The 25923-nt window shown below is 40.5% G+C and overlaps 1 protein-coding gene across 1 annotated transcript in view; it reads left to right on the forward strand.

The window, feature by feature from the left end:
• Positions 1-405: 405 nt before the first annotated feature.
• The window catches only part of TFAP2D (transcription factor AP-2 delta), a 46004-nt gene continuing 20486 nt past the window's right edge, over positions 406-25923 (forward strand). The window contains 6 exon segments of the mRNA XM_065730460.1: positions 406-508; positions 511-531; positions 534-949; positions 4595-4655; positions 15901-16066; positions 18977-19095. Coding sequence (XP_065586532.1) covers positions 406-508; positions 511-531; positions 534-949; positions 4595-4655; positions 15901-16066; positions 18977-19095 — 886 coding nt within the window.

The raw sequence follows: 25923 nt of genomic DNA on the forward strand, positions 1-25923 counted from the left end.
CATAGGGACGGGACTTGTGTGTGTTCTCGGTAGTTTCCTCTGTTTGATGAGTTTTTGTGTCAGCCCCAGATATTACAGCTGTGATCAGGAGGTGGACGGACGGACGGACGGACGGATGGATGGATGGATGGATGGATGGATGGATGGATGGATGGAGGGGTGGATAGAGGGTTGGATGGACAGATACAGCTTCTTTATTTCAGCGCGCAGATCCCTTTCGCGTAGCGGTATTAAGGGCAGGCTGGGCTCTTTCTGGTTTTTGAACAGACCTTTATGGCACCAGCCCAAGGTAGGGAAAGGATCTTTTGTTGCTGGGGGTTACAGCTTGCGGGCTGAGGCGCTTCCGCAGGGGGAGAAGCTATGCAGGACAGCGTGCTTGAAAGAACCGCAGGCTGGGGTTTTAAAATGACAAACCTCCAGTTTTGGGGTCTTCTTTTCACTTCTTCCTTTCAGATACGTCATGACGGATCAAACAGTTACCGTTTGATGCAGCTTGGATGCCTGGAGTCCGTGCCAACTCGACCGTCGCCTATTCTCCTCGTCTCCTCTCACTTACTCTACCACGGGCACCGAGTTCGCCTCCCCGTACTTCTCCACTAACCACCAGTACACCCCACTGCACCACCAGTCCTTCCACTACGAGTTCCAACACAGCCACCCGGCAGTCAACCCCGACGCTTACTCCTTGAACTCTCTCCACCACTCCCAGCAATATTACCAGCAGATCCACCATGGGGAACCCACTGATTTTATCAACCTGCACAATGCGCGGGCGCTCAAGTCCTCCTGCTTGGACGAGCAGAGGAGAGAGTTGGGGTGCTTAGATGCTTACCGCCGCCACGACCTGTCTCTTATGAGCCATGGGTCCCAATATGGGATGCATCCAGATCAAAGACTCCTGCCAGGACCAAGCCTCGGGCTTGCAGCCTCGGGAGCAGACGATTTGCAGGTAAATAGCATGCGATCTCCTTTCGAGGCACCTTCTTCTCCCCTCCCCCTGCCCTGGTCCCCCCCTCACCCTCCCCATTTTCCTCTGCTCAGAGCAGCTCTCATGTAGCTCATATAGCTCATACAAAGGAGGGAAGCTTCATCCCAAAACCCGATGCGGAGCCCGTCCCCTCCAGAAGAGTAGAAGCAAAATGTGGAAACAAAAAAACAAAAAACAAACAAATAAAAAAAACCAAGCGGACTTCCTTGGCCTAACAAACAAACAAAAAAAAAAACCCAAAACAAAACAAAACAACAAAAAAAAAAACCCGCTCTGCGTGTAGGCTGAAAGAGTGCGACTCGTCCGGAGAGTCGTGTGTGTGTGTGCATGCGTGTGCGTGTGTCAGCTCTAACCAAAAGCACCGGCAACACAAACCAAACCGAATCAAAGCCACCTTGCCGCTTTTCCTCAACTTTTCCTTTCCTTCGGTGAAAGGAAGCGTTCAAACAACTTGCACCGGTAGGGCAGGTAGATGCGGTGAGGAATGGATGCAAGAGAAAAAGGGGGAAAAAGCAGGAGAGGGAAAAAAAGGTCGCTTTCCGACGTACATACAAAGAACTCCGAGGCATGAGGTAGGGGAGAAAGAAATGGGAGCAAACGTTCGTCAGAAATATTCAGTAGGTTAAAAATTCCCGATCTATTTGTTATTAGGGAGAGAGAGAGAAGCGTATGAAGTTGCTCTCTAACGATCTATTTAGTCATTCATCTGCTCCCCCTCTGACCGGCACCTTAAGTCACCAAAAATATCTATATCTATATATTTTAACCTCAGCTTTATCCGCTCAGACATCCTTTTCCCTCGAACTAAAAATTCAGCTCCGTTAAATGAAGCTGATACCGAAATGAACATTGTTTCCAAAATTGCCAACAACGCCCTCCTGTATATGACACCCAATTCGAAAACTCCCCCAGATCAAAAGCAAACCTTCCTTCCTCCGACGAGCTGAGGAACTAAAAGTCCCCAAACAGCGGAGAGAGACAAATAGGACCGTATTTACTGTACTTACTTTTCCCCCAAATCTGGCTTCCAGTCATACAAAGCTCACTATGTTGTCCTTTCCAAAAATACGCAGCGGTCAAAAACCCGAAGTCTGTAAGATTAAGAAAGGCTTATTTTCTTCTCTTAAAAATCAAACAAACGGCCATCACCACCTATAACAACAAAAACAATCCCAGAAACTCTATTTACATTGGAGAGAAGAAAAAAAAATCTTTTCTTTCCTTTTTTTTTTTTTTTTTTTTGAAAGGAGGAAAACAATCCAACGACCCAACAACAAAGAACATTATCTTGTATCTCCGAGAAGGAAACCCCTAACTATTTAAACCTGACTTTCTCCATTAAAATTCACTATATAATTTTATCCTCTCTGGTCTTTTTTTGTTTTGTTTTGTTTTGTTTTGTTTACATTTTTCACAAGGATCTCCTTATGTTACCCCCCTTAAAAAAAAAAAGAAAAAAAGAAAAAAAAAAACCTGCCATTCACTTCTCAGCCCAACTAAAACCTATTTACTCCTTTTTATAACCACGTCTGCTGCTGATTTTTTTGTATCTGTACAAATTTTTTTTCATTGGTAGGCACAAAGCCTTGTATTTTTCAAAAGAGGGGATTAGGAACGTTTGCAAGACAGCAGACAATGCCTAAGTCCCGGGCAAAAAAGCACCATAGTTTATCCAATTTTCGACTTAGTGCCATTCAACTGGTCATTTATGCAATGTCATCCGACCAAACAACATGTTTCCCTTAAAAAAAAAAAAAGCGAGAGAGAGAGAGAGAGAGAGAGAGAAGTTGGTTAAGCTGATGGAGGCACATTCTTTGTTGTTGTTGTTGATTTAAAGAAGAAAAAAAAATAAGCAGAATTTCTTTCGGAAACACTGCTCTTTCGATCACACTTTATTTGAGCATAAATATCCTCATTTCCCCATTTAACGTCTTAGTAGCTAACCTTTGCTTTATTTTTCCTCCTCCCTCTTTTCCCGAGCAGATGAGGGAAGCGTATTAGGGTATCGAAAAGCCTGAGCGGTGAGAAGTTGGAAATATTAATATTTATCTTTATGATTTAGCGGATTCAGAACAAACTTAGGCACTCGCGAGTATCACCTTGGGCTTGTGGGAAGCTTTTTGGGGACGGGCAGAAACAGGACTAAACACAGACCTTTTTAAACCAAAACTGTAGCATAACCAGTCTTCTCTCTTTCCTCTTGGTCTTTCTTTTTAAAACGTTCATCAGCATATGCCTCATTTCAGATGCAACAAATGTAAATATACTTTTCCCTGAACAGAATTTTAAGTGAATGTCCAATAGTTTCGAGGGCGGTTTAAGTCAGCCTAACAGATGCAAACAGTCTTGGAGCTGGAGTGGCATCTTTCAGTGCCCTAAAAAGATTTTCCATGGGCAACAAAGAAAACTGTCACACCTTTTCCCATCACCGCTTTAATTTATGCTCAGTCGCCAAGTTTTTTTCATATTGATTTCATAATCACTTTAAGGCAGAACACTTAAAATAAAAAAGAGCCTTGAAAAGGAAGGTCTTACAGGGCCAGCGCCAATATGGTGAAAGTGGGGGAGAGAGCCAGGACTGTAAAGGTTGTTTTGTAAAGTGGGGTTTTTATTATGCACCGACTCTCTCCGCATTTACTTAACTCTTCACGGGCTGTTGAGTAGGTTAACACCCTTAAAGGCCTCTTTCATGTCCAATACCTCGTTTGTTTGTAGAGGAAAATGCGTCTTTAACACATTTCCACTGGGCAAAGATTTAGGTTTGGTTTGTTGTGTTTTTTTTAACCCCCAACATAAGGAAAACCCAAAGAAAACTCAACCTTTTCAAGTCTTTTATGATTCCAATAAAAATATTTATTAAGAAGGGCGAAGATCCCCACATAATAAGACTCATAACAGAGGAATAAAGAAGTGAGATCTCTTCAGATGTGCACCAGAAGCCGTAGACAGGCTATTGGAAAGCTCTTCATGCAACACTCACACATGGGTGCCTGTGTTTGTGCGCACAGATGCATATTCATCCCCACCTATATGCAGACACACGCACTCGATTCCTCAGTCCTATTGTTACACTCATACGACTTTGTATAGCCAGAAAAGCTCAGTAGGTCTTCTGTAGCTCGTGCTCTTTGTGTACTTCCGAGTGCACTTTCTGAGCCGGTATATTTCTGTCACTAAACATACATTCGAATATAGTAGTGTATATGTATATAAATATATGCATAAATGCTATTTATAATGTATGTCTGTGCGTGCAAATGTAGAATATGAGCACAGTATTCTTGCAAGAGTCCTTGTTTGTCCCTCTATTCTGCTCGTGTAACTGCCCATTTACTTCCCAAATGCAGAAGGAAATCCTATTTAAATAGAAGTAAAAGTCATAATTGCTTTGCATTTCGTGGGGTAGGGACAGGCTGCTGGATGTTGATGTGATTTCTCCAGACCACTTGAGTTGGATGAGAAAAACTATGTTTTCCTAGCTCATCCTAACTATTGTTCTTGAGCAAATTGTGTAACAACACAAAAGCTAAGCGATTCGTCTCTGTGTTTCTGTATCTCATTTCTTTCTTTTCTTTCTTTTTTCTTTTATTTTTCCTCTTACTTAAGAGCTCAGTGGAGGCCCAATGTGGACTTGTACTGAATGGACAAGGAGGTGTGATAAGAAGAGGTAAGATGCTACAAATAATTGCGTCTACCAATATTTGAAAGTTGAAACCCTCTCAATTCCTCTCTTCTTCCCTCGTCCGATGTTTAGTTAGTTTTTACTGCCGAAATAGTGAGCAATTGTCCCAAATACGTTCAAAGTAGCTTAGAGCACTTCACAATTCACAGTCCATTTGCACTTTACACGTGATTTGTTCATCAGTAGCTTTCGGATACTCCCGTTGAATGCAGGGCTTTCTTGACTCATTCTCTCATTCCCCATTTAACCGAATTGATCCCTGATAATGAGTTTGAGAAACGTGCTCCCTGGAGCCGGATTTTTAAATAGGCAGTTTCATCTCGTATGGGGAAAGGAAGCTTTTTGGAAACGTCGTTTCAATAGCGCTATGGATCGGTGTGGAACTCGCTTGTGACAGTGTGACTTCGTTTGATAACCATTTGTCAATGAAAGTATCTAAAGTCTAAGTTAGAAGAAAGATTCGAATTCTTGCTAAATACTCATTTCGTCAAACATTTGCGGGATCTGAATGTTCTGGGTGTTTTTTTTTTGTTGTTGTTGTTGTTATTGTTATCACTTATCTTGAAAAGAAACAATAGCAGTCTAAAGGCTTGACGTGGGAACACATTCCAACAAGCCTAAAATCATGCTTTTGTTCATAGTATAGAAGAAATTTTAGAGCCGGAGGGAGTACACTTTGTGACTCAGCCTCTTGGAAAATGCGTTTCTTGTCCCACTATTGTCCTTTGGCAGATATACATATATATTTAGGAGATATTTTAGACGATGTTATACTGCGGTGACAGAACTGACTTTAGCCACTGCTTCCTTCGGCAAACTTTACGCTGAAACAACAGTCGCAAGTGTGCAGAGAGTGAGTGCGCATCGAGAAAGGGCATACACGCCGTTATATCCTTGTGTGAAAGAGAGCCTGACCGAGGACTCAGCAGCATGATTTCGGGGTATGCTCGACTCACGATGGCTGGGACCAGGGAGGAAAAGGACGAGGCAGAGTAGGGTCGCTTTGCCTGGCGGAGAGCCGGGTAGCGGAGGGGCCGGTCCAGCGGCAGCGGCCGGAACGCGGTGGTGCTGAAGGGACAGCTCCCGTCGCTCCGCCCGCCCCGCCTCGCCCCGCCGCGGTCGGAGTAGGGCTTGGGTGGAGGGATTGAGGGGTCTGAGGGGAAAGGGGGACGCAGAGTTCCCCATCCCCTTCCCGGAGAGTGCTGGTGGGTTTGTAAACTCTTGACCAACTCCTGCTGTCGGTGCTTAGGTCTTCGTCTCTCGGATTAATTATTTTCGGATTTGATCTGAGAGTTGATCTTCGAGAAGCAGAGATCGTTAGCTGGAAGAAAGACTGAGTTCCCGTCAGCTGGGGTTTGAGTCTGGAGTGTTTGACGGTGGTTTTTATTTCCCAGTTGAAGGGCGGCACAAATCTCAACTCAGCTCTGCTCCCATTTATTCAGTTTTCCAGCTCCTGTTAAAAAGATTCCAATTACCTGTGCAGATGATTGTAGTCAAGTCTCTCTCTTCCCCTCTCTCTTGCTCTCTTTCTTTTTCAAGCGACCAAATTATTCAAGGATTTAAAGATTGATAGTAAAGGAAATCCAGCATGAAAATGCAAGATTTTCTTTACCCTGATCTGAGTGCTGAACTACTATTGCACTGCTATCTATCTCTTGGCATATTCGGGGAAGATATCAAAGGCAAAAGTATAAGTTTCAAATGTATATTAAAAATACATAATAAATATTTTGTCCAACTTCAAAAAAAGCGATAGGTGTTACTGGTAATCAAAACATCCTGCACCTAAGCGCTATACAGTATCCCATATAAATAAATCACACTTCTTTCTGGTAATACATCAATAAGAATATATTAACTCAAGAGTGGCTTCCCTAATATTTTAAACATCTCGTGTCAGATTTTCTATTTTATTTTTGTCACTAAAATATACATATATTTTTTAAAGGTTGCTTTTGAATGTTTTGGATGCAATAGCAAAAAGGAAAGGGGAAAAAGACAGAAGGAAAAGAAGGAAAGAGACAGGGAAGAAAGAGAAGAAGGGAGTTAGAAAGAGAGGGAGAGAGACAGAGATAGATGGATAGAAAGAAAAAGAAGAAAGAAAGAAAGAAAGAAAGAAAGAAAGAAAGAAAGAAAGAAAGAAAGAAAGAAAGAAAGAAAGAAAGAAAGAAAGAAAGAAAGAAAGAAAGAAAGAAAGAAAGAAAGAAAGAAAGAAAGAAAGAAAGAAAGAAAGAAAGAAAGAAAGAAAGAAAGAAAGAAAGAAAGAAAGAAAGAAAGAAAAAGAAAGAAAGAAAGAAAAAGAAAACTTCTCATGTTCTTTCCTATGGGAATACCCTATACCGTAGTTTTTCCAGAAAAAAGAAAAAAGCAATCTCTAAGAAGTCCTGGTATTAATACTGATAGGAATGACAAACATCACAAACACGGTTCTTCCCTGCTTCCATCTCTGGCTGCCATTACATATATCATCTGCCTTTTAGATTGTTTAGTGCAGTGATATGGTGTTTGCTTTTAATGAGGCTCGGAAAGTAAAAGATTTTTGCAAGGCTTAGGTGCTGGTGAGCTAATTACTAGCTAGAGAAAATATTTGCCACCGATTCCAGGGCAGAGATCCCCATGCTATCACTTTCAGTTAATGGTGTGCAGGATTTAGCCCGGAGCTTCCCTGCTCTAACCATCAGAACCAATAATCTTTACTTTTCCTACTGCTCGTGTATCGATAGCTTCTCTAGCCTCAGGCAGTGGCTTTGATATGTTAATATTTCTGAGTACCAAATTCTGCAGAGATCATATTAATGTTGTACATACAGAGTGGAGCTTTGCCTTAAAGTTGAATATTCAGATCGCTCGTTTCAAAAGAAATCACTTGAAGAAATGAAGCTTCTATTTACAGGAGTCGTCTGTGTTTTTTAATCATTAAAAAAATCCCTCCCCTCTTATACTGTCCTATTAATCGTCTCAGGCTTTTATTACACACCCATTCCCTTTTAATTCCTCTCTAGGTTGCCATTTTAAAAGCAGAAGAATAAGATTTCTGTTTGATTTCTCTTTCTTTCTCCTGCTCTTTCTCTCTCTGCCCCATTTTTTTCTTTCCGGTTTTTTTTTTTTTCCTATTTTCTTTTTCTTTTGATAGAGGCTTCTTTTTCAAACGCCCTCCAAACCCTCTTCCACACCCATCCCTTCCCATCCCTCGGACATGAAGTGTATGAAGGCTTGGTGTCCTCACCTCCATATATTTGGATTAAAAAGACAACACGGTGACATTTGGCCTGCATCGTTTTATGAAATCGAGATGGCAAACTCCAAAAAAAGCTCTTGTTTCGCTTTGTGATCATCCATCGTTCCTGCCCCAGGCTAATTTCAGAAGCTTAAATACTGCTATCGCCTCTGGGCCATGAAGAGAGAAGGGCCAACCTATCGGCAATAGCTCTTTTTCGATTGCCCTTGGCAACATAAAATACAAAATACTTTGAATCAAAACATTTTTGGGGAATTAATATGATCTGAACTCTGCACGTTTTAAGAGATCTTGAGTTTGTCAAATCGCTTAGAGGTGACTGACATCCTAATGCATTAATGCCTAGCTTAGGTACAACCCTCAGATCTTATTTGATTAGATAGAAAATAAAAACAAAAATAAAAGTAAAAGGAAAGAAAGAAAGAATAGAGAAGAAAAAAGGAAGAAAAATAAGAAGAAAGAAAGAAAAAAAAATAAACCAATCCTCTTAAAATCTCAAGCATCAGTCACCACGAAGTCCGCCAATAAAATCCGGGGAACGACGCTCCCCTTTCTTTCCTCTGCCTTTCATGTACTCAGTCGTGGTATCGCCTCTCATTTGAATGGCACTCGCTTAGCCTTGATCCTGTCCCCTCGCCTGATTTTAATTTTTGACGCTCCAAAATTCCTCTTAATGACTCAGACCTTAAGGGCGAGACTTGGGGAAGAGGCTGGAGGAGGAAAATGAAGGCGGGCACTGAGTGCTTTACAACCACTCCCACGGAGAGTCTTCTCCCCTTCCACCTTGGGCATAGACGAGAGGGCGAGAGGAGAGTACTGAGGTGCCGCCACAATCTCATCCAGGCATCTCGGAGTAGGCAAGGTGCAGGAATGAGCAGAGGGGACGCACCTCATTGCTACCCTCCGCACTGGCAATCTGGAGTTGTCAGGCCAGTCTCCGACCCCAGAAGGGTGCCTAAGGGGTCCCTGGCCGCCCCCCCATCACCTCCTGACCCCGCAGCCTGCATGTGTCTGGCCCCACAAGCTCCCAGCCCGTCTGACAGAGACGGAGCTCCGGGCTCAGAGGATGGTGTCCTGGACCCTAGGCAGGGCAGATCCCCTCATTGTCTTCCCTTTGTCGTCCTCTTCCTTCCCTTTTCCCGGCTCTTCTGAACCTTACAAGAGCCTCGGGACCCCCGTAATAGCCCACTATTGTGCTCAGATCCTAATGCACTGTCATTAGCACTGTTGTCTTTTTTCTCCTCTTTTCTTCTCAATTCCAAGGGCCAATTTAAATCGCATTAAAATCCTAAATAGCTGGCTTAATTAATGGCTCTCTCGGCTCCAGCTGAGATAATCTCCAGCCGACTAAAACCACCGCCTTCCCCAAACCGGGCGGTGAGTTTCAGCTCTCGGGGAGTTTCGGGCCGGGGAAGGGGACGAGGGGGGATGAGCACAGAGCTCTGCCCGGACCCCGAGCGTTTCGCCGGCGGATCCCTAAGGAAAGGGTCCTGCTGGGATCAAGACCTTTGGAACAACTGTGGGGAGGGGATGCGAGCATAGGTGTTGGTTTGTTGGTAGTTGGGTATTGTTTTTGTTGTTGAAGTTTTGTTTTTCCTTTTGTTTTCCCTTCTCTTTTGATCTGTAAAGGAATTGTTGCTGGCTGTGGGCAGCCCGTGGTACAGAACACATCCGTTGCGGGGGTCGTGTTGGTTTGTTTTTTTTTCCCTTTAGCTCCACTCTGAGCTCGGGGCTGTTGTAATCTGCACAGTCCCAGCTTGGCTTTCTCTAAAACGTAGCACACAGAGTTTCCTTCAAAGAACCCCGGTATCTTCCAGACTCAGGGCATAAGATGTGGAGAAGCACTCTTGCACACACACACACTTACACAGGCTCAAACTGCCGAAGTACCCCTCACACATCCCCACTGAGGGTGCAACCACTCCCTCCCTCTACACTCTCTCCCTCTCATACAGAAACACATCACTGTTTTCCCAAAGTGATGATAAGTTCTTAGGGGTTGTGTATATGAAGGAAGAATTGAAGTAGATCTCTGTTCTTCTGCTTTTAAATGCTCTATGGGTCATACAAATGCTGCTACACTTACAGAATCATAGACTCACCAAGGTTAGAAAAGACATCCAAGATCATCCAGACCAACCATCCACATACTACCAACATTTCCCCACTAAACCTTGTCCCTCAGTACAACATCTAAACTTGCTCGAGCCCTGAGTGGCTGAGACTTCAGATTTTGCATCTTTATACAATATTCAAAGCTGACTTCCCGGACAAATCTCTCTTATTTATATTATTGTGTTTTGCATAGAAATTCCTTGCTTTTCCCAATGTTGTCTGCATTTAAAACTCTTAATACTCTTTGCAAGCTTAAAAGTCGTATGTGGGTAAGAAGCTGGTCTTAAAAACTACTGATCATCTCCTCAATCCTACTGCTAGTCTATATATGTAGCGTACATATTTATATATGTATACATATATTCATGTATAAATATGCATATAATATGTATATATGTACATAATTTAATATACATACTACATTGTTTAGCGCATGCAGGCATGTGTGTGTTCCCTTAGCAGAAACATTGTAGTGGGAGATACAATCTCAGAGCTGCTCGTGCTGCACTATGTGATGCAAAGTTTATACACATAAGTGAAATAAAGAAACAGAAAAAATGAATAATTTGGTGGAAAAAAATCTACTACATTTTCTTCCTGACGTATGTTGATGAGTCCTAAAATGTTGAGCATTTAGGTCCTGAGTTTAATGATCGGATCATTTGAGGATAATTTGGGGAACATTTACAAGGCTTATAGGCCTTGGGGAGATGAACATTGGATTAAATAATGCTGAGAAGGCCCTGCACAGTTTGCTGCTTGCTAGGGGAAAAAAAAATAGAAAAAAAGAAAAAGGCTGAGGAAAGATAGGTTTTAACATCTTCATTTTGTAACATACTGTAAACCTGCTAGAATTTCAGACCTGAAATACAGTATAAGCTGCAGACTGCCATGAACAGCACCTGTAGATATAAATAATAAACTAATAAAAGGCATAGTGCATAATTAATATTTTATGTAAGACTAATCATTGGGCACTCATGCATGCCTATGCTTAATAACTTACAAAAGCATACACACAAATTTATCCTGAAAAACAAAATAAACAATACTTCTGCATTTTTGTCATTAGTATATTATGATGTTTCTTCCCATTGCTGCATGAGATTTATGAATGAATATCTTGGAGAAGGGGACTACCACTTCTTGAATGAATATGTGTCATATGGCATCTGTTATGATTAACAGATAAGATATAATGTAGCAGAATGCAATTGTGTACATATAAAAATATGGACACATTTAACAAATGTCTGTATCTGAAGTGCAAAAAATCAGTCAGTAACATCAACATTAGTCTCTCATTAGTAATAGAAAATGATTAAGCAAATGAGAATATGGATTTGTCAATGAGAAGCTGCACAAATGCTTGACTCTGAGGGCATCAGGGAGACTTACCCTCATCAGATGCCCAAGTGCATTAATAAACCCAAATTAATCTCATTCTAACAACCCTACTGTCCTGTTTGTCTATACTAAATGAAACCTACAATCAAAACAAACCAAGCTTCTTATTTTTCTTGATTTAGCAGGATTTTCATTACATCAACAAGATTAGAGTATGTAGCTCTTGGGTTAGAACATGTCTCTTTTGTTATTCACACTGTCATCTCCACAACTCTTTGTCAGTGTGTGCTGGCATTTTGCACCAACTATTTGATGGGGATACAGGAATAAGAAAGGAAAACCCTCTCCAAAATGCTTGCTGTGATTATCTTTTTCAGTAACACTTAGCCTTTTTTTGTGTTTTTTTTTTTCATTCTAGATGTAGGTAACAAAGCAAAAGAGCACTTTTCATATAACCAGCCAGCTACAAAAGAATGATGATACAAATTAGTGTAGGCTCTCCTTCCTCCGCTCTCTTAGAACATTTGAAATTAATTTGGATGCATTGTAGCCAAGGAGATTCAGTATGAAGCAGAACCAGGTCTGGGATCTTTCTCCACATGTTGTTTGCTGCACAAAGTGTAACTTTTCCTCTCCCATCCTTTTCCTTTCAAAGCAACTGTATTGGTTGAAATCCACAATAGCATGACAGATCGGAGGGTAAAATTCTGTCAAGAGGAAGTAACTGAATACAGCTGGATAAAAGCCTTGAAGACAGTGGTGTGTGCCTGAAAGTTTCCCTTCTTTTTATTTCCCAGATCTATCAGTTGTAATATAACATATCATGCCTTCATCTAAATAGTGTCTTGCTAGTGCATAACCTCCAGCTGTATCTAGTGCAGTACCTTGTGGCAACAGATGATGTGGGACCATATATTCACTATGGAGATATAATCACTGTAGGGATAAACAATTGTCCTATAAAGAGTCATTTTACCATTCAAAGGCTCAATTCACATTATGCCCATAGCAGGAAATTGTAGAGATGATCTACTAGACAGTTCTACCAGTTCCAGTATTCTTTCTCCTGGCCTTGTATCAGGATCACTTGTGCAGGCAAACTCAGGAAGCAACGGACAGTTTTCCTTTCTTTATGTACACTACCAGGCAGATTTGTTTGTCTTGATTGTGTGCTGGGCTGTTCTCCTGATGAACTGACAACTTCCTATGTATCCTAGCACCAAAATATAGTCTGTAAAGACCTCTAACGAAGTTAAAATCTGCCAAGAAGAATCTCCAGGTTGAACTGCCAGCTTCCTAAAATACATTATTTACGTTTTATTTCTGAGGACATTTATTTCTTCAGCTAGTAGCTGTTAGCATCCCAGATCTCTAACACGGTGTTGCCACAAGACCATCTGAGTGACTGAGCAAGGACTGTTCCTGCCAACAGCACCCACAGCAGCACTGTGTTGATGGGAAGGAAAAGTTTGCTGTTGTCAGTGGTGTTCAGTGCAACATGAACATACTTTGTCCTCCCCTCATTGAGCTGTACTTGCTCACAATATCGTTCCTCCATTCTAACATACGATTGGAGTATGGAGGAAGGAAGAGGCTCAGTGGTGTGCATTTGAAAGGAATAGCCCTTTGTCTTTAAGTGCAGTTGCACCTCGTCTTTCCTTTCACTTCCTAGCATCATCACTCACAGTCACCCCTTTTTCTGTTTACCATCTGATGTAAAGACCAGGATTTTATCCATCTCTTCTCCATGGTGCTGCCTGTGGGAGGAGAGCCTTACTTTTAAAACTGCATGCAGTTTATAGTCAAGACATAGCTTTGTCTGGAAAGCACCATGCTGCTCTCTGTTGTCATGTCAATGAATAATTAATATACTGAAATAATTATATACAACAGATTTTACCTCCTTGTAATTTACAACTTGTTCCCAGTGTTTCTGGAAAGCAAATTGCTTAGACTTGTTTTCTCTTATGTTTAACCCATACTTGACTTACCTGGAATTGCTTTTTTAAGACCATACCATGCAGACAAAATACTCTCAAACACCGTAAGCTGTAAATAACCTACTAAATAATAATGAGATGTGTTCCAGTAAATTCTGGTTAGGGTAGAAGCAGCTGCATGGTAACATGTTTTTGGATTAAAGGAACAATTATTTATCTGGCATAAATGGTACACATAGTGACTCAACCTGGCAATGAGATAATGTTAATATCACACTGATTCCATTACAGACTTGCTCATTTATAAAATTTGCAGTCTTATTGAAGTAAATAAACATGTAATCATTGCTACTGTTTTCTTGACACATACAAGTGAGCATGTGTACATATATATTTGTGCATCAGTGCAGCAAGAGATGCCAAACAAACAAATCTACTTAACGTTAACACTCTTCACAAATGTACCTGGCAGACCAGAGTTTGAAAATGCTGATAGAAAATATTTTTAGGTTTCTGTGCAGCCATGCCTCAGACAAGGGAAAAAAAAATAGAAAAATCTATCAGACATGTAATACCAGATTTCTGTATTTGAGCATCTGAATTCATAAATTGTAATTTTCAGCTGTGCAAAACTGTGCACAGGCACCCTTCATGCCTGTATGTTTTTGCTGATGCACAATTTGTCTCCATATTTTGTCTGAAAATATCTATCCTGTGGTATAATTGCAAAAGTCATAAAATAACCTGCTGTACTGAGTCAGGATCTCACCCATCTGGGATTTATACCAAGAGATGTTCTTTTCTGGTTTTGCTGTCAGCGCAAATGTTTAAATAGACCATCAAGATCTGAAATTTTTGGAGAGAAATTCTGTTTGCTACATGCAAGCAAGCAATAGTCTGCCTTTACCAAAAATCAGTTCTTGTGTTATAATCCTCTATCTCTGCTTAAGCTAGAACTGAAATGATCACCTTGATTTTAAGAATTTTTACAGATGGAAAATGGAGAAAATTGTTAGGATATGGTCTAAACTGAGTGATTCTTATTCTCCTCTCCTCTCCTCTCCTCTCCTCTCCTCTCCTCTCCTCTCCTCTCCTCTCCTCTCCTCTCCTCTCCTCTCCTCTCCTCTCCTCTCCTCTCCTCTCCTCTCCTCTCCTCTCCTCTCCTCTCCTCTCCTCGCCCTCTTCTTCCCCTCTTCCCTTCCCTTCCCTTCCCTTCCCTTCCCTTCCCTTCCCTTCCCTTCCCTTCCCTTCCCTTCCCTTCCCTTCCCTTCCCTTCCCTTCCCTTCCCTTCCCTTCCCTTCCCTTCCCTTCCCTTCCCTTCCCTTCCCTTCCCTTCCCTTCCCTTCCCTTCCCTTCCCTTCCCTTCCCTTCCCTTCCCTTCCTCTTCCCCTCTCTTCTATTTAAAAAATTTGGACAATGAACTGATTTTTTTAAGTCTAACCAAGTGAGTTCTTACAGCACTAAGAGTTCAAGGTGCTCGTTGAAAAAAAAAATGGAATTATAATGGTATTTTTAAAAGCTCAGTGACTATCCTATAAGATGAATGATGAGCACACATTCATTCTGTCTTAAGAAGGTCTTTATATCATCATCTTTGCAGAAACCATCTGTACTCCTTCCAGTAGTGCACTGAGCGATGTAGTATTTTATATCACTGTCACATGCAGCTGATTCTTTTTTCTCATCTTTCCCTCAGGGGAGAATTGTGCATGCAGTGGTAAAATTTATTTCTTCCACAGAATTTTTTGTAGTCAGGATAGAGAAGGCAGGTCACAGAAGAGTGTTTTGTGCTTGGTGATAAAATATCTTCTACTCCTTTAAGATTTTTGTTCTATCGTCTCAGATCAGATCCAGAAAAAGTTTCTTCTCTTGCTTTCTTAGAAATTAGCTCTGACTTAAAAGATCCATTTTACCCAAGGAGTTATTGATCACAGTCTTCTCTGAAAGATTTGGTGAACATTCAGCTGTTTTAGACCTAGTTCAAGTAATTGCCACTTTCAAAAGGTAAACAATTCCAGAACTAATCTGAGATATAGAGATATAGCTCAATAGATTTCAATCATTAATCAACAGTTGAGGATTTGACCCAACTTTAAAAGGACTATATGAGAGTTAAACGGCATAAAAAGCTGTCTGGCTTCAAATTAATTCAAGCCTATAATCCCTTTGCATCTTTGCAACCCTAAACACCTCTATGAGAGTCAAAATGATCATTTCTCATTGGAACCAAAGTCCTTATTTTTTAAACAATTGCATTTTTTAATCATGAGTGACAACTGAATCTTGTTCAATAGTATGTTGTTACCATGCTAGACAAACGAGTCTTTCAATGACATTATGTAATTTTTGTTGAGCATAAAATCTGATGATGTAGCCACAGTGACATATTTTGCCTGTAAAATTTAAGAGATCTAATGGTTTGCTTTTTCTGCACTGAAATAGGTATTCATTCCTCATTCCCAAAGCAAATGATGCAATATTAAAAACAACAACAGCAACAAAACGCTACGCAATTGTTTTTCATGACTGAAATCTGTCAAAATATGGAATTGGAAGATTTCCTCACTCTAACAGTTCATTTATACTACAGGTGGTACCTGCGTTGTTAACCCCACCGACCTGTTCTGCTCTGTACCCGGTCGCTTGTCTCTACTCAGCTCCACCTCAAAGTATAAAGTGACCATTGCAGAGGTGAAGAGACGCCTTTCCCCACCAGAATGCCTCAACGCTTCCCTCTTAGGAGGTATTTTGAGAAGGTAAGGTGAAGGCAAGAATAACAATTACTAGGCATTGCTGTCATTTCTGTCATTTCATGTTCCTCAAGTAAGTGTTGTTCTCTTAACCTGCTTGGGTAGGTGGTCGCAGTTTGGGAAAGCAGGAGACTGATTAGGACTGAAGACAATTTTGGGGGAAAATTTCAATGAAAATAAGGAGAAATTAAGATTTCATTTATTTTCTTCACAGAAAGCTTACATTTTCATTTTATTTTACCCCCTCAGTTCAGTTGCCCATCAGAGACAGAGAGGTCTATCTTGCTGTGTTATATAATAGAAAAAAAAATGCGTATGTGGAAAATCTCATCAGTATTGTGCATCTGACATCTTTAAAAAGCTATTTCAAAGTAAGCTGTTTTACCAAGTGTAAAACAGCAATGACTATAAAAACAAAAACAAAAAAAACCTAAGTCATAGAGGTTTAGGGATGCCTCATTCTTCTATTCACTTTCTCTTGCATGGAAAGTCTACAATTAGCAGAATATGCTGTTTTCACTTTCTTTTCATTGTGAGATGCTGGAGGAGATGCAAGTAATTCGGTACAGTTTTGCCTCTGACCCTTCACTGACCAGAGTAGACATTTGCAGAGAGTAGTATTGGAAAGGAAGAAGGTGGCAGACTCTGCCTCATAATACAAGTGGAAAACAAGGAGGCAACTGTAATTCAGCCAGGCATATGAGAGTCGCAACGTCCCTGAGGCGTCAACTTAGATGGCATAAGCTACTTGAATGCCCTTTGATCAAAACTAGCTGGAAAGTTATTGGCTATTTCACTGCTGTCACTGAAGGCCACACTGATCCTCATACTTACACTGAAAGTCGTTTTATCCGACGTGAAATATTCTAAGATACATAGCAGTCTAATAGCTGTCTCAAGCCATCTTGCAGGGTCAGGACTAGATTGCAAATTTTTTTTTCATGGGCATACAACCCGCTGAACTGCCTTCATTGGCACTGAAATCCAGAATCTACATCTGCAAAAAAATTTCCTCTGCTATTTGCTTTCACCCTGAAGACGCCATCAACCAGGTGTCACAGAAATATTCACTTTAAATACTCATATCACAGACTTCATCAGTAGCATTGCAAGGTATTGAGAATGCAAGGGCACAAGGCTGAGCTTGGTGACTCAGTTCTCCATTTTGTTAAAATGCTAGAATGATCCCCATAAGTATTTGAGCCAGACCAAATATCACTCTTCCAAATCACCCTGGGGCATGATTGGCAATTTAGCCAGAGACTGCTCTGAGCTGGCAGTTTGGATACAGCAATTCTGTTTCACAGGGTAAGAGCGTAATGTATGGATCTGTTCAGGTCTCTCAGAACAGAATCCATTACTGCACGGCCGACAAGCACAGATGTAGTGAAAACAAATACAGTTTATGACTTGTCCAAGGCCTGGCAGAGTTAGTTTTATGTTCTGTTAGTAAATATCATCGAAGTATCTCCCCAGCAAGCTGTACTCAGCACACGTTCTGACATATTATATGTTCAAAACTGTGGTATCTCTTAATGAGTAAAACCAACCATGACAACTGGGGTATTCCAAATTTGGTTCCTCCCTCAGTCTGAAGGAACTTGACCCTAAATCTCAAAACATCTAGGCAGACACTCATCATAGAATCATTAACTCATAGACTCATAGAATCATCAAGGTTGGAAAAGACCTCTAATAACACCTAGTCCAACCATCCACCTACCACCAATGATGCCCACTAAACCACATTCCTTGGTACCACACCTACATGTTTCTTGTACACCTCCACCACCTTCCTGGTCAGTTTGTTCCAATGCAATACCACACGTTTAGAGAATAGGTTTTTCCTAATATCCAACCTGAACCTTCTCTCACACAACTTGAGGACATTCACCCTCATTTTACCTTAATATTCAATAATGGATTATTCTAAGCTAGGAAGCCCTCAGTGTTGTTTTGTGTTAATATTTGTTGGGAAAAGTGAAGGCATAATTGTAGTGGTGATTATATTATCTAATGACCAGATCATTAATTCAGAATAGGAAAGATGTAGGTTCCAGTCACCTCTCTACTCAATATATAAGCATTTTAATAGTTATGCACTTCCAGCTGCCTGCTGTATTCATCTAAAAGGCACAGGTTCAAATTCCCTCAGGCTGAACAAGAAATTGAACCTAAGTCTGCTGCATAAGTGGATAAGCTTGAAATGCTTCCAGTACTCAGTACTGCAGAAATGCAGGTGTGGGATGCACCAGCAACCTTTTTATGAAAACAAAGTGATGTAAGCATCTGGGATAGGGGTACAGTTAGCCAAAGATGACTGCAATTTTAGCTTTAACAATTCCTATTGTCTTATCCCTGTTCTTAGTAGGTGCTGGCCTTCATAGACTCCATTCTTGAGTACTCAGGTCTCTATATAAGTCATATGGGGATAGCTGAATCTGGGTTCCACACTGATTTCTGCATTTGAGTAGTTATCCGGCTTCCTTTTTTAGCCAGGTAGATGAAATTGGCAAAAATTCCTTATTCTGGACTTCTGTTTATTATCACAAGTTGTTTTTTTTTCTTTCAACTGTTTCGAGAGCCCAAGGTGGCTAGGTCAGGTATAACTGACAATGCTGCCATTATTTATATTCCATCCCTGCAATCCCAGGTGCAGTGCCCAAATCAGAGCCATGGGTCCCACTAGGTTGAAAGCTGTCTGAAGATCTGATGCCCCTGTGACAGGCATTAAAATATTTAACTTTCAAAAGAGCAACCTGAAAAGCTCACACACTGTGAGTAAGAACATAACCGTGACAGATTTTCCACTGACATAACCAGAGCTAGCATTACCCCACACATTTGCCAATAGGCTATAATCAATTTGTAGATTAAGAAAGAATACAGTAAATATGAGTTTCTCTCTCCTGACAGAGCGAAATCTAAGAACGGAGGACGCTGCCTGAGAGAAAAATTAGACAGACTGGGACTGAATTTACCTGCAGGAAGAAGAAAAGCAGCAAATGTCACACTCTTGACTTCCTTGGTAGAAGGTAGACTTTATAATTCTGCAATATAGTATAACCATAATTTAAATGTTTTGTGTTAAAACACTTTTCACTGACTGTGTGAAATATCATAATCTGAATTCTGTACAAAGAGGAGAACTGACTTGCCCAAAGCCACAGACAGAACCAGTGGCAACAAGGAAGTTTGTTCTGAGATGTCTTGGCTCCCAGCAAGTTGTTTGGTGATGAAGTTTCCTCAGCATTGATCTGTGCTTTTTGTACTGGGATCTGACTTACTAATCGATGATCCAAATGCTCTTGTGAGAGAGATGAATGTCTTATAACAGCTCTCCAAGTAGGTTTGTTTATCCTTCTTGTGAATTTCCTGGAGCTGATCCAAAAACGTGATATTTTTACTCCCATAAGAAGCATATTATTTAGACAACCCTTTTCCTCCCATACATACTTGAAAAAAAATCTTTTTTTTTTTTCCCAGATAAATTGTAGACAGACCCAGGAGATACTTTCTTGGCTTTTATTCGTAGTTTAAATACCATTCACCAAATACTGACGGGTTCTTCCAACATTCAGCTGGGAGAGGCAGGTTCAAACCCCTCAGGCAAAGAGAGGAAACTTTACCTGAATCTCTTCTATTCCGGGTGAATCCACTAAGTACTCAGTTTGTTGTCTGGCTGCAAGGAGCAGCTCTGGGAATTTCAGATCCCTCTTCCTTGATGTTGAGAGCACTCTGCTCATCCTAAAGGTCAACACCTTCCAGGATTATAACCTGAAAAGTCCATACATATCTAGGGAAGTAGAATGGGGTCTCAACATGTATTACCACAGAATCACAGAACTACAGAGAGGTTGAGGTTGCAAGGGACCTCTGGTGATCTTCTAATTCAGCCCTTCTGTTCAAAGCAGCGTCAACCTGCAGAGGTTGCTTAGGACCTTGTATAGTCAAGGTTTTTAATATCTCCAAGAATGAAGACTCCATCAGATAGGAAAAAAAGAAAAAAAGGTGAATCCACATCTAGGGAGATTTTGTTTCAGAATCTAAGAGAAGAGACTGAGATCTCCATGGGCCACTGAGCGCATAAAACTACAGTTCTGAAATTAAGATACGTCGATATCACACTTTTCTGTAATAAAGTCCTAATTAAGCTGCAGTCTTACAAAAGGTACCACTACAGGGGAGTAAGAGCTGTTCCTTATAGTCCTTAATGAGTCTTGGGCCTTAGCAGGGAAGAATATAGTTATATGGCCAGTTACTCATTCATTACAAGAAGTGGAGAAGGGGGAAACCTTTCAATTGCTGGCCTGGAAGTGATGGCAACGTAATTTTACTGTAAATCACAATTAAACTACTTTTTTCCCAGGGATGAAAATAAGTTTGCTTCCCTGACCTTTGTTCATAGCCATTAGCAAACCTGCTCTCAAGCCTGTGCTATTGCTTCTATTCTTGTATTGTTCTACTGTGAGATTCAAAGTTCTGAAGGTTTGTACGGAGGAGACTGAGTTCATTTTGACACTGTCCAACTTGCTACGATACGCTAAGCATGAATGTAACCAAGTATAAATTTTGGGAAAGGTACTACCATATATGTTCACATTCTAAAAGAAATCAATTTGAAGCAAATTTTCTTCGTAAATAACCTTTGGTCAAAATTTGCAGAATCGTTGATTTCTATGTGGAATAAGATATCCTCACTTTCTACATGCAGATGTGACTTTCAAGTTACTACAGCTTGTGGCTGGATGAGGCGGTAATGGAAATGCACAGGCTTACTACAGGTTTTGGAGGTCATGGAATAAACAGGATTGGATTTTAGCGTCTGATGTTAATGCAGAAATAGGCATCATGATTTTTCAGTCTTAACGAATCCCCAGATCTCAGGTGGAAAGTGTGGACTTCTCATATAGATTCAGGATTGTGTCATTCTTGATTATGGTAGATTATTTTAAGTTTATTTTTACTGAAACTAGTAAGATCCTCATAGTCCTCGCTGGATTGAGGCCATTAGTATCTCTGCAGGGTAAGAATGTGCCTGACCTCTTGAGTATTTGAGCTAAGAAGAAGGAAAGCTAGTTGTATGGTTATTATGTACATTGTCTGAAGTCTTCTCAAAAGCCTCCGACAAGAGTAAGACTTCTCTTTGTCTAAAATAAACTAAAATCACCATTTGGGGAGAGCAAAGATTATCAAGGATAGATTTCTAGGCTGTGGTAGTCATCTGAAGATCCAGGCTTGATGAAAACCGTTCTGTTCTCACTTTTTTGTTTATTTGTTGTTGTTTCTTATGTTTTCCTTTCTAAAAATTTGCTTTTCTTTTGGTTCAGGGTGGCTGCTGGCTATTTAGTGTTGCTGCTGTTTTGATCAAGTTGCATCTTTATTCGCCTTGGCAAGGAATTCTGGGCCCAAAGTACAAATAGCTTGACAAACCAGTTCTGTTCTTTATGTTGTCATCCAAGTAGATCAGCACACTGAGTGGAAAGGTAGACTGAGATGCTGAACACAGCATTGCAACAGTGGAACTGGGCATAGCTTTGCGCAGCCTGTAAGGCGGGGATGCCCTCTAGTGCCTAAGTTAGATGAAGGGAAAGGTCATTTTTCCAACCAGCTCTTAAAACAAACCGACAAACGAGTTAAAAATCCTACACTTCAGCCAGTGCAGTAAAGGCTTCTCCATGAAGTATACACATTGCCAAGTCTAAACCTTACTGTTAGATCGAGGGATTCAGAAGTTTCCCCAATGTGAATAAGGAAACATTTGAGAAGATGGGAGATGTTGACATCTGTTTGGACAGATCACTTATAAATCAGAGACAGCTTAAATATGATTGCAGATGCAGATAAAAGAAATACGTGAATGTATTTTAAAATACCAGAATTTTATACAAAAGTAATAAAAAGAATATTAAAAATCTGGAATTCTTTTCATGACAACTGATTGAAACACTGCCTTCGCTAGACACAAAATTGACTGCATTCATCATCTGGGGACAAAATTCTTGAGAAAATTTGGTCACTTTCTTCACCCTACCAGCAACTGCTACACTTCTCCTCCACCAGCCTTTGTTTTAACATCCTTCCACTTGTTCTTCCTCCCTTCTTATCCTCCAAATAGAAAATTAAAAAAATGCATTCTCTCCACCTCCTTCTTGTCCCTCCTCCCCCTTGGGTTGCATCTCTACTGTCTGGAGGAGGTGAAGCTGAAGAGAGAGCAGGAGGTTCAGATGCCAAGTGTCCCTCTCCTGGGACACTTCTTTTTGCCTTCACTCTGCATAGGAGCATCTCTCAGTCTTGGCAGACCCAGGAGAGGCTCCCGCTGCTCCTTGCACCTGCACACAGAAGCCTGTCAAGGTATGCAGGCTGGTCCCTCCACTGAGGTTTTCCAGAGCTGTCTCTGCCAATTCAGCTTCAGTTACTATCCTTTTCCATCATGCAAAGCTCTCTGGTCAATTGTCGAACCACATAGGAAAGGCAGCACTGCCCATATCTACAGAGCTGTGGGCTGGATTTAAGTAGAAAAAGCCAATAGTCTTCAGCACCCACTCTTTGCCTCTGAGGGAGGAAAGAGATGAAGATATTGCACAGAAAGATTTGATTTTAGGTTGCAGAAAAACAATTAGATGTAATTGCCATGAACTCTAGGGGTTTCTACATCCTTCCTGACATAAGTAATAGCAAAACAGAATAGAGCAAATCTGAGGTGAGTGCAGAGTATCCACTCCATTCTAGTTTCCAATATTCCCACTTTCTCCCCTGTATGTTCATCAACATTTTGTTGTAGAAGTGAAAAGAATATATTTCACAATGTTACGTGCAAACCACTTTCCCCACACTTATTTTTTACTGTGCATTAATGCAAGAGACTTCTATTCACTGAGATTAAACATGAACATATATGGAGGTACATCACAGCCCACTTCTAAATACACCGTTATTTGGTTCCAGTTCAAAATGTTGTATCTACTTGACTATGAAATGTGATAAATCACATTCTGTAGAGTGTTTCCATGACCAGATCGGTAGTTTTACCTGGAATTTGATGTTATAATTTAAAATGTCTATTCCATATATCATTTGGAAGTATGTGCTCATATGCATAGTGTTATAAGTTGCATTCATAATCCGTATCAGTTTTCCCTTTTCAGTACGAGAAGATATTTGGAAATCATTTAAAGTATTTGCAGACTTATTTTTTTCAGACAACCCAACAGTCGTTTTTGAGCCAAATTTCTTTTCCTACCTATGTGCATAGCTGATGCATAAATTCTCCATAGTTTCTTTTTGCTCTGGACTGTTTCTCTTCATATACTATCAGCAGTCAGTCATGATCACAATCTCAGATACCAACAGAATGGGCATATCCTATAATTTTATATAATTTTCTAGTATCATCCAACCACTTTTGCATTTTTGGGTCTACAAAATAACATACACCATCTCTGGAAGTATCCGTCTTAATGACAGTTCATGTTTTCTTCTTCTTTTTTGATATTATGTGAAAACATTCAACTTTCAGTTGGTTTATTGCTGAACGTGTTAAATAAATGCTGACTTTTTATCACATAAAATTTTGTTTTCTTGAAGAAAGCAATTTGTTTCTTTCCAGTGGCTAAATGCTGAAGTGCTTCACTGACTATGTTCTCTGTGTTGTTAGTTGAGGCTGACCGGTATCAAGATAGAGCTGTCTGGAGAGTGGTAATTCCACCTGATGACAGTTTCAAAGGGTTTGATTTTTATCTTCTTTCTACATTGATGTGAAAACAAACTTGTCAAGTGTTCTAATGGAGTTTCACTGAAAAGCAAAACCCGATTTTGCACTTAATTGCACTTCTGCAATGGATTTACTCCTTAAGCATTTATTTAAGGGACAGAACTAGAGTAATTCAAATAAAATTTTTGAAGCTCTTCAATAAAAGTTTACAAGTTGTGGCTTAAATTTTTACACTTTCTCGTTCATGGTGAAGCGAAGGATGGATGTTTTGGATACAAGTCAGGTTATAATGTATGCCAGTTCATTCTGACTGACTGCTTAAATACATCATATTTTCACTGAAAATTTTCTGACTTTAGAAAAGTTTCCAGAAGCTGTCAAACCAGAGTTGGTTGCTAACTTCTTATTCTTCTCAGAGATGCTGAAAATCTATAACTACAAGTATCATTTTCAACTTCTGCATGTAAAACTATTAACATCTGAGGAGGTAGTTGTTGACTGGTGTCAGCAAACAAGTTGCCTGGGAGTAATGCATGTATTGGTATCTGAGTCCAATTAGGTCAAATGCACGAGTACTTTTGTATGAAAACAAAACATATTTTTCTGGTACAGTTCTTGTAAAATGAAAGAAGGGAACAACATTAACTTTGAAAAGGTGGGGAATAGTGTTTGCAATAGAGACCATTGCCTGTGGTCCATTATGCTTCGTGCTGCCTCCAACACAAAACCACTTCTCCCATCAAAATTTTCCATCCCCCTTGTCTTTGCCTGGTCTGTACAGAGCAAACCTAGTCTTGCTGTGGAGAAGACTTGTCTCACCTCATCATCTCTATTGGGATATCTTCTCATGTGCAATTGTAGTCAATAGGGAGAAATTAGTATTTTGGGGGGATTAACAAATAAACTAAAATAAGTTAATTATTAAGTATTGAATTAAATTGCTTAGAACTAAGTTGTGGAATCTCAGTGATTGGAAATATTCAAAACCAGGAGAGAAAAGGTACAGAATAATGTAATCTGAAGCCCTGCTTTCAGCAGGAGATCTCCAGAACTGCAATCCAACCTGGCCTTTTCAATTCATCGTATGATTAATTTGCTTTCTAATTTGATACAGGGTATGTTCTTCAAGTGCTAGCTTCTATCTATTTACTGGAGAGCTTTAGCATAGATACCGATATTCACTTTTAGTCACATAAATCTCACTGCAGGTATTCCCAATAGAAGGTGCTGCACATCTTGCATCACTCCTAATTGTTCATCTGAGGCATGATCTCCAAAGATCCAGGGTCCAGTGTCACCATTCATGATGGCACTCGAGTACACACCCCTGAGAACAAAAAAACCCTAACCCCAAAGTTGTTCCAAAGCTCATCTCTGGTAGTCATTCATACAGATGTGCTTCAGCACACACTTCTGGTAGCTGACCTATTTCTACCTTCTAACTTGAGACAAGCGTGACCTCAAAGTACCTATTTCCCACCAGGGAAAGACTAACTTAGGCACAGATGTTCACACGTCAGTCAGCTGTGTTTGATCAGCTAAATCTCACGCCAAGGTTGTCAGAGTCCCAACATGCGGATCACGGAGCGTTTGGTGCAATCATGAAATTTATTTTTGGATTCCCTGACTTAGTAGAGTGGGACAGATGTTTCCAGAGGCATTTGGCACCCAACCTGGAGTTGAGCATCCAGTCTTTGTAGCTGATACAGGGAGGTCTTCAGTGCCTGCCTTTGTCATGGACTTCTCACAAAGCCTAGTCAAGGTGTATACATTGATTTCCACACCGACAAAACATCAGCTGTGATCTTCGTTGCCTTCCCTTTTTATTTTGTCTGGTCAATTTTGATTGCAAGCTTTTCTGAAAACGAGATCGTTTCTTCTGCTGTACTTCAGTGTGGGGCATGTACTGTGTCTGCTGATTTAACTCCAAGAATTACGCTGAAACGTATATTATTCCCACAGATCTATCTTGGGGTAGAAGGCTATTCTTTGTTCAGAGTTAGAAAAGTGAAGCATCAAGGGTTGAATCCTGGCTCTTCAGGAAGTTTTCTTCCCACTTCTCACCAATTTTCACACCTTAAATATTGATGATATGAGTTTATAAAACTTTCACAGCTACTTGGCATTCTATTGACAAGAGAGGAAGCTG

The sequence above is a fragment of the Cyrtonyx montezumae genome, unplaced genomic scaffold, assembly GCF_038088225.1.
Source record: "Cyrtonyx montezumae isolate F1298 unplaced genomic scaffold, pur_monq_1.0 scaffold_13, whole genome shotgun sequence".
NCBI lineage: Eukaryota > Metazoa > Chordata > Aves > Galliformes > Odontophoridae > Cyrtonyx > Cyrtonyx montezumae.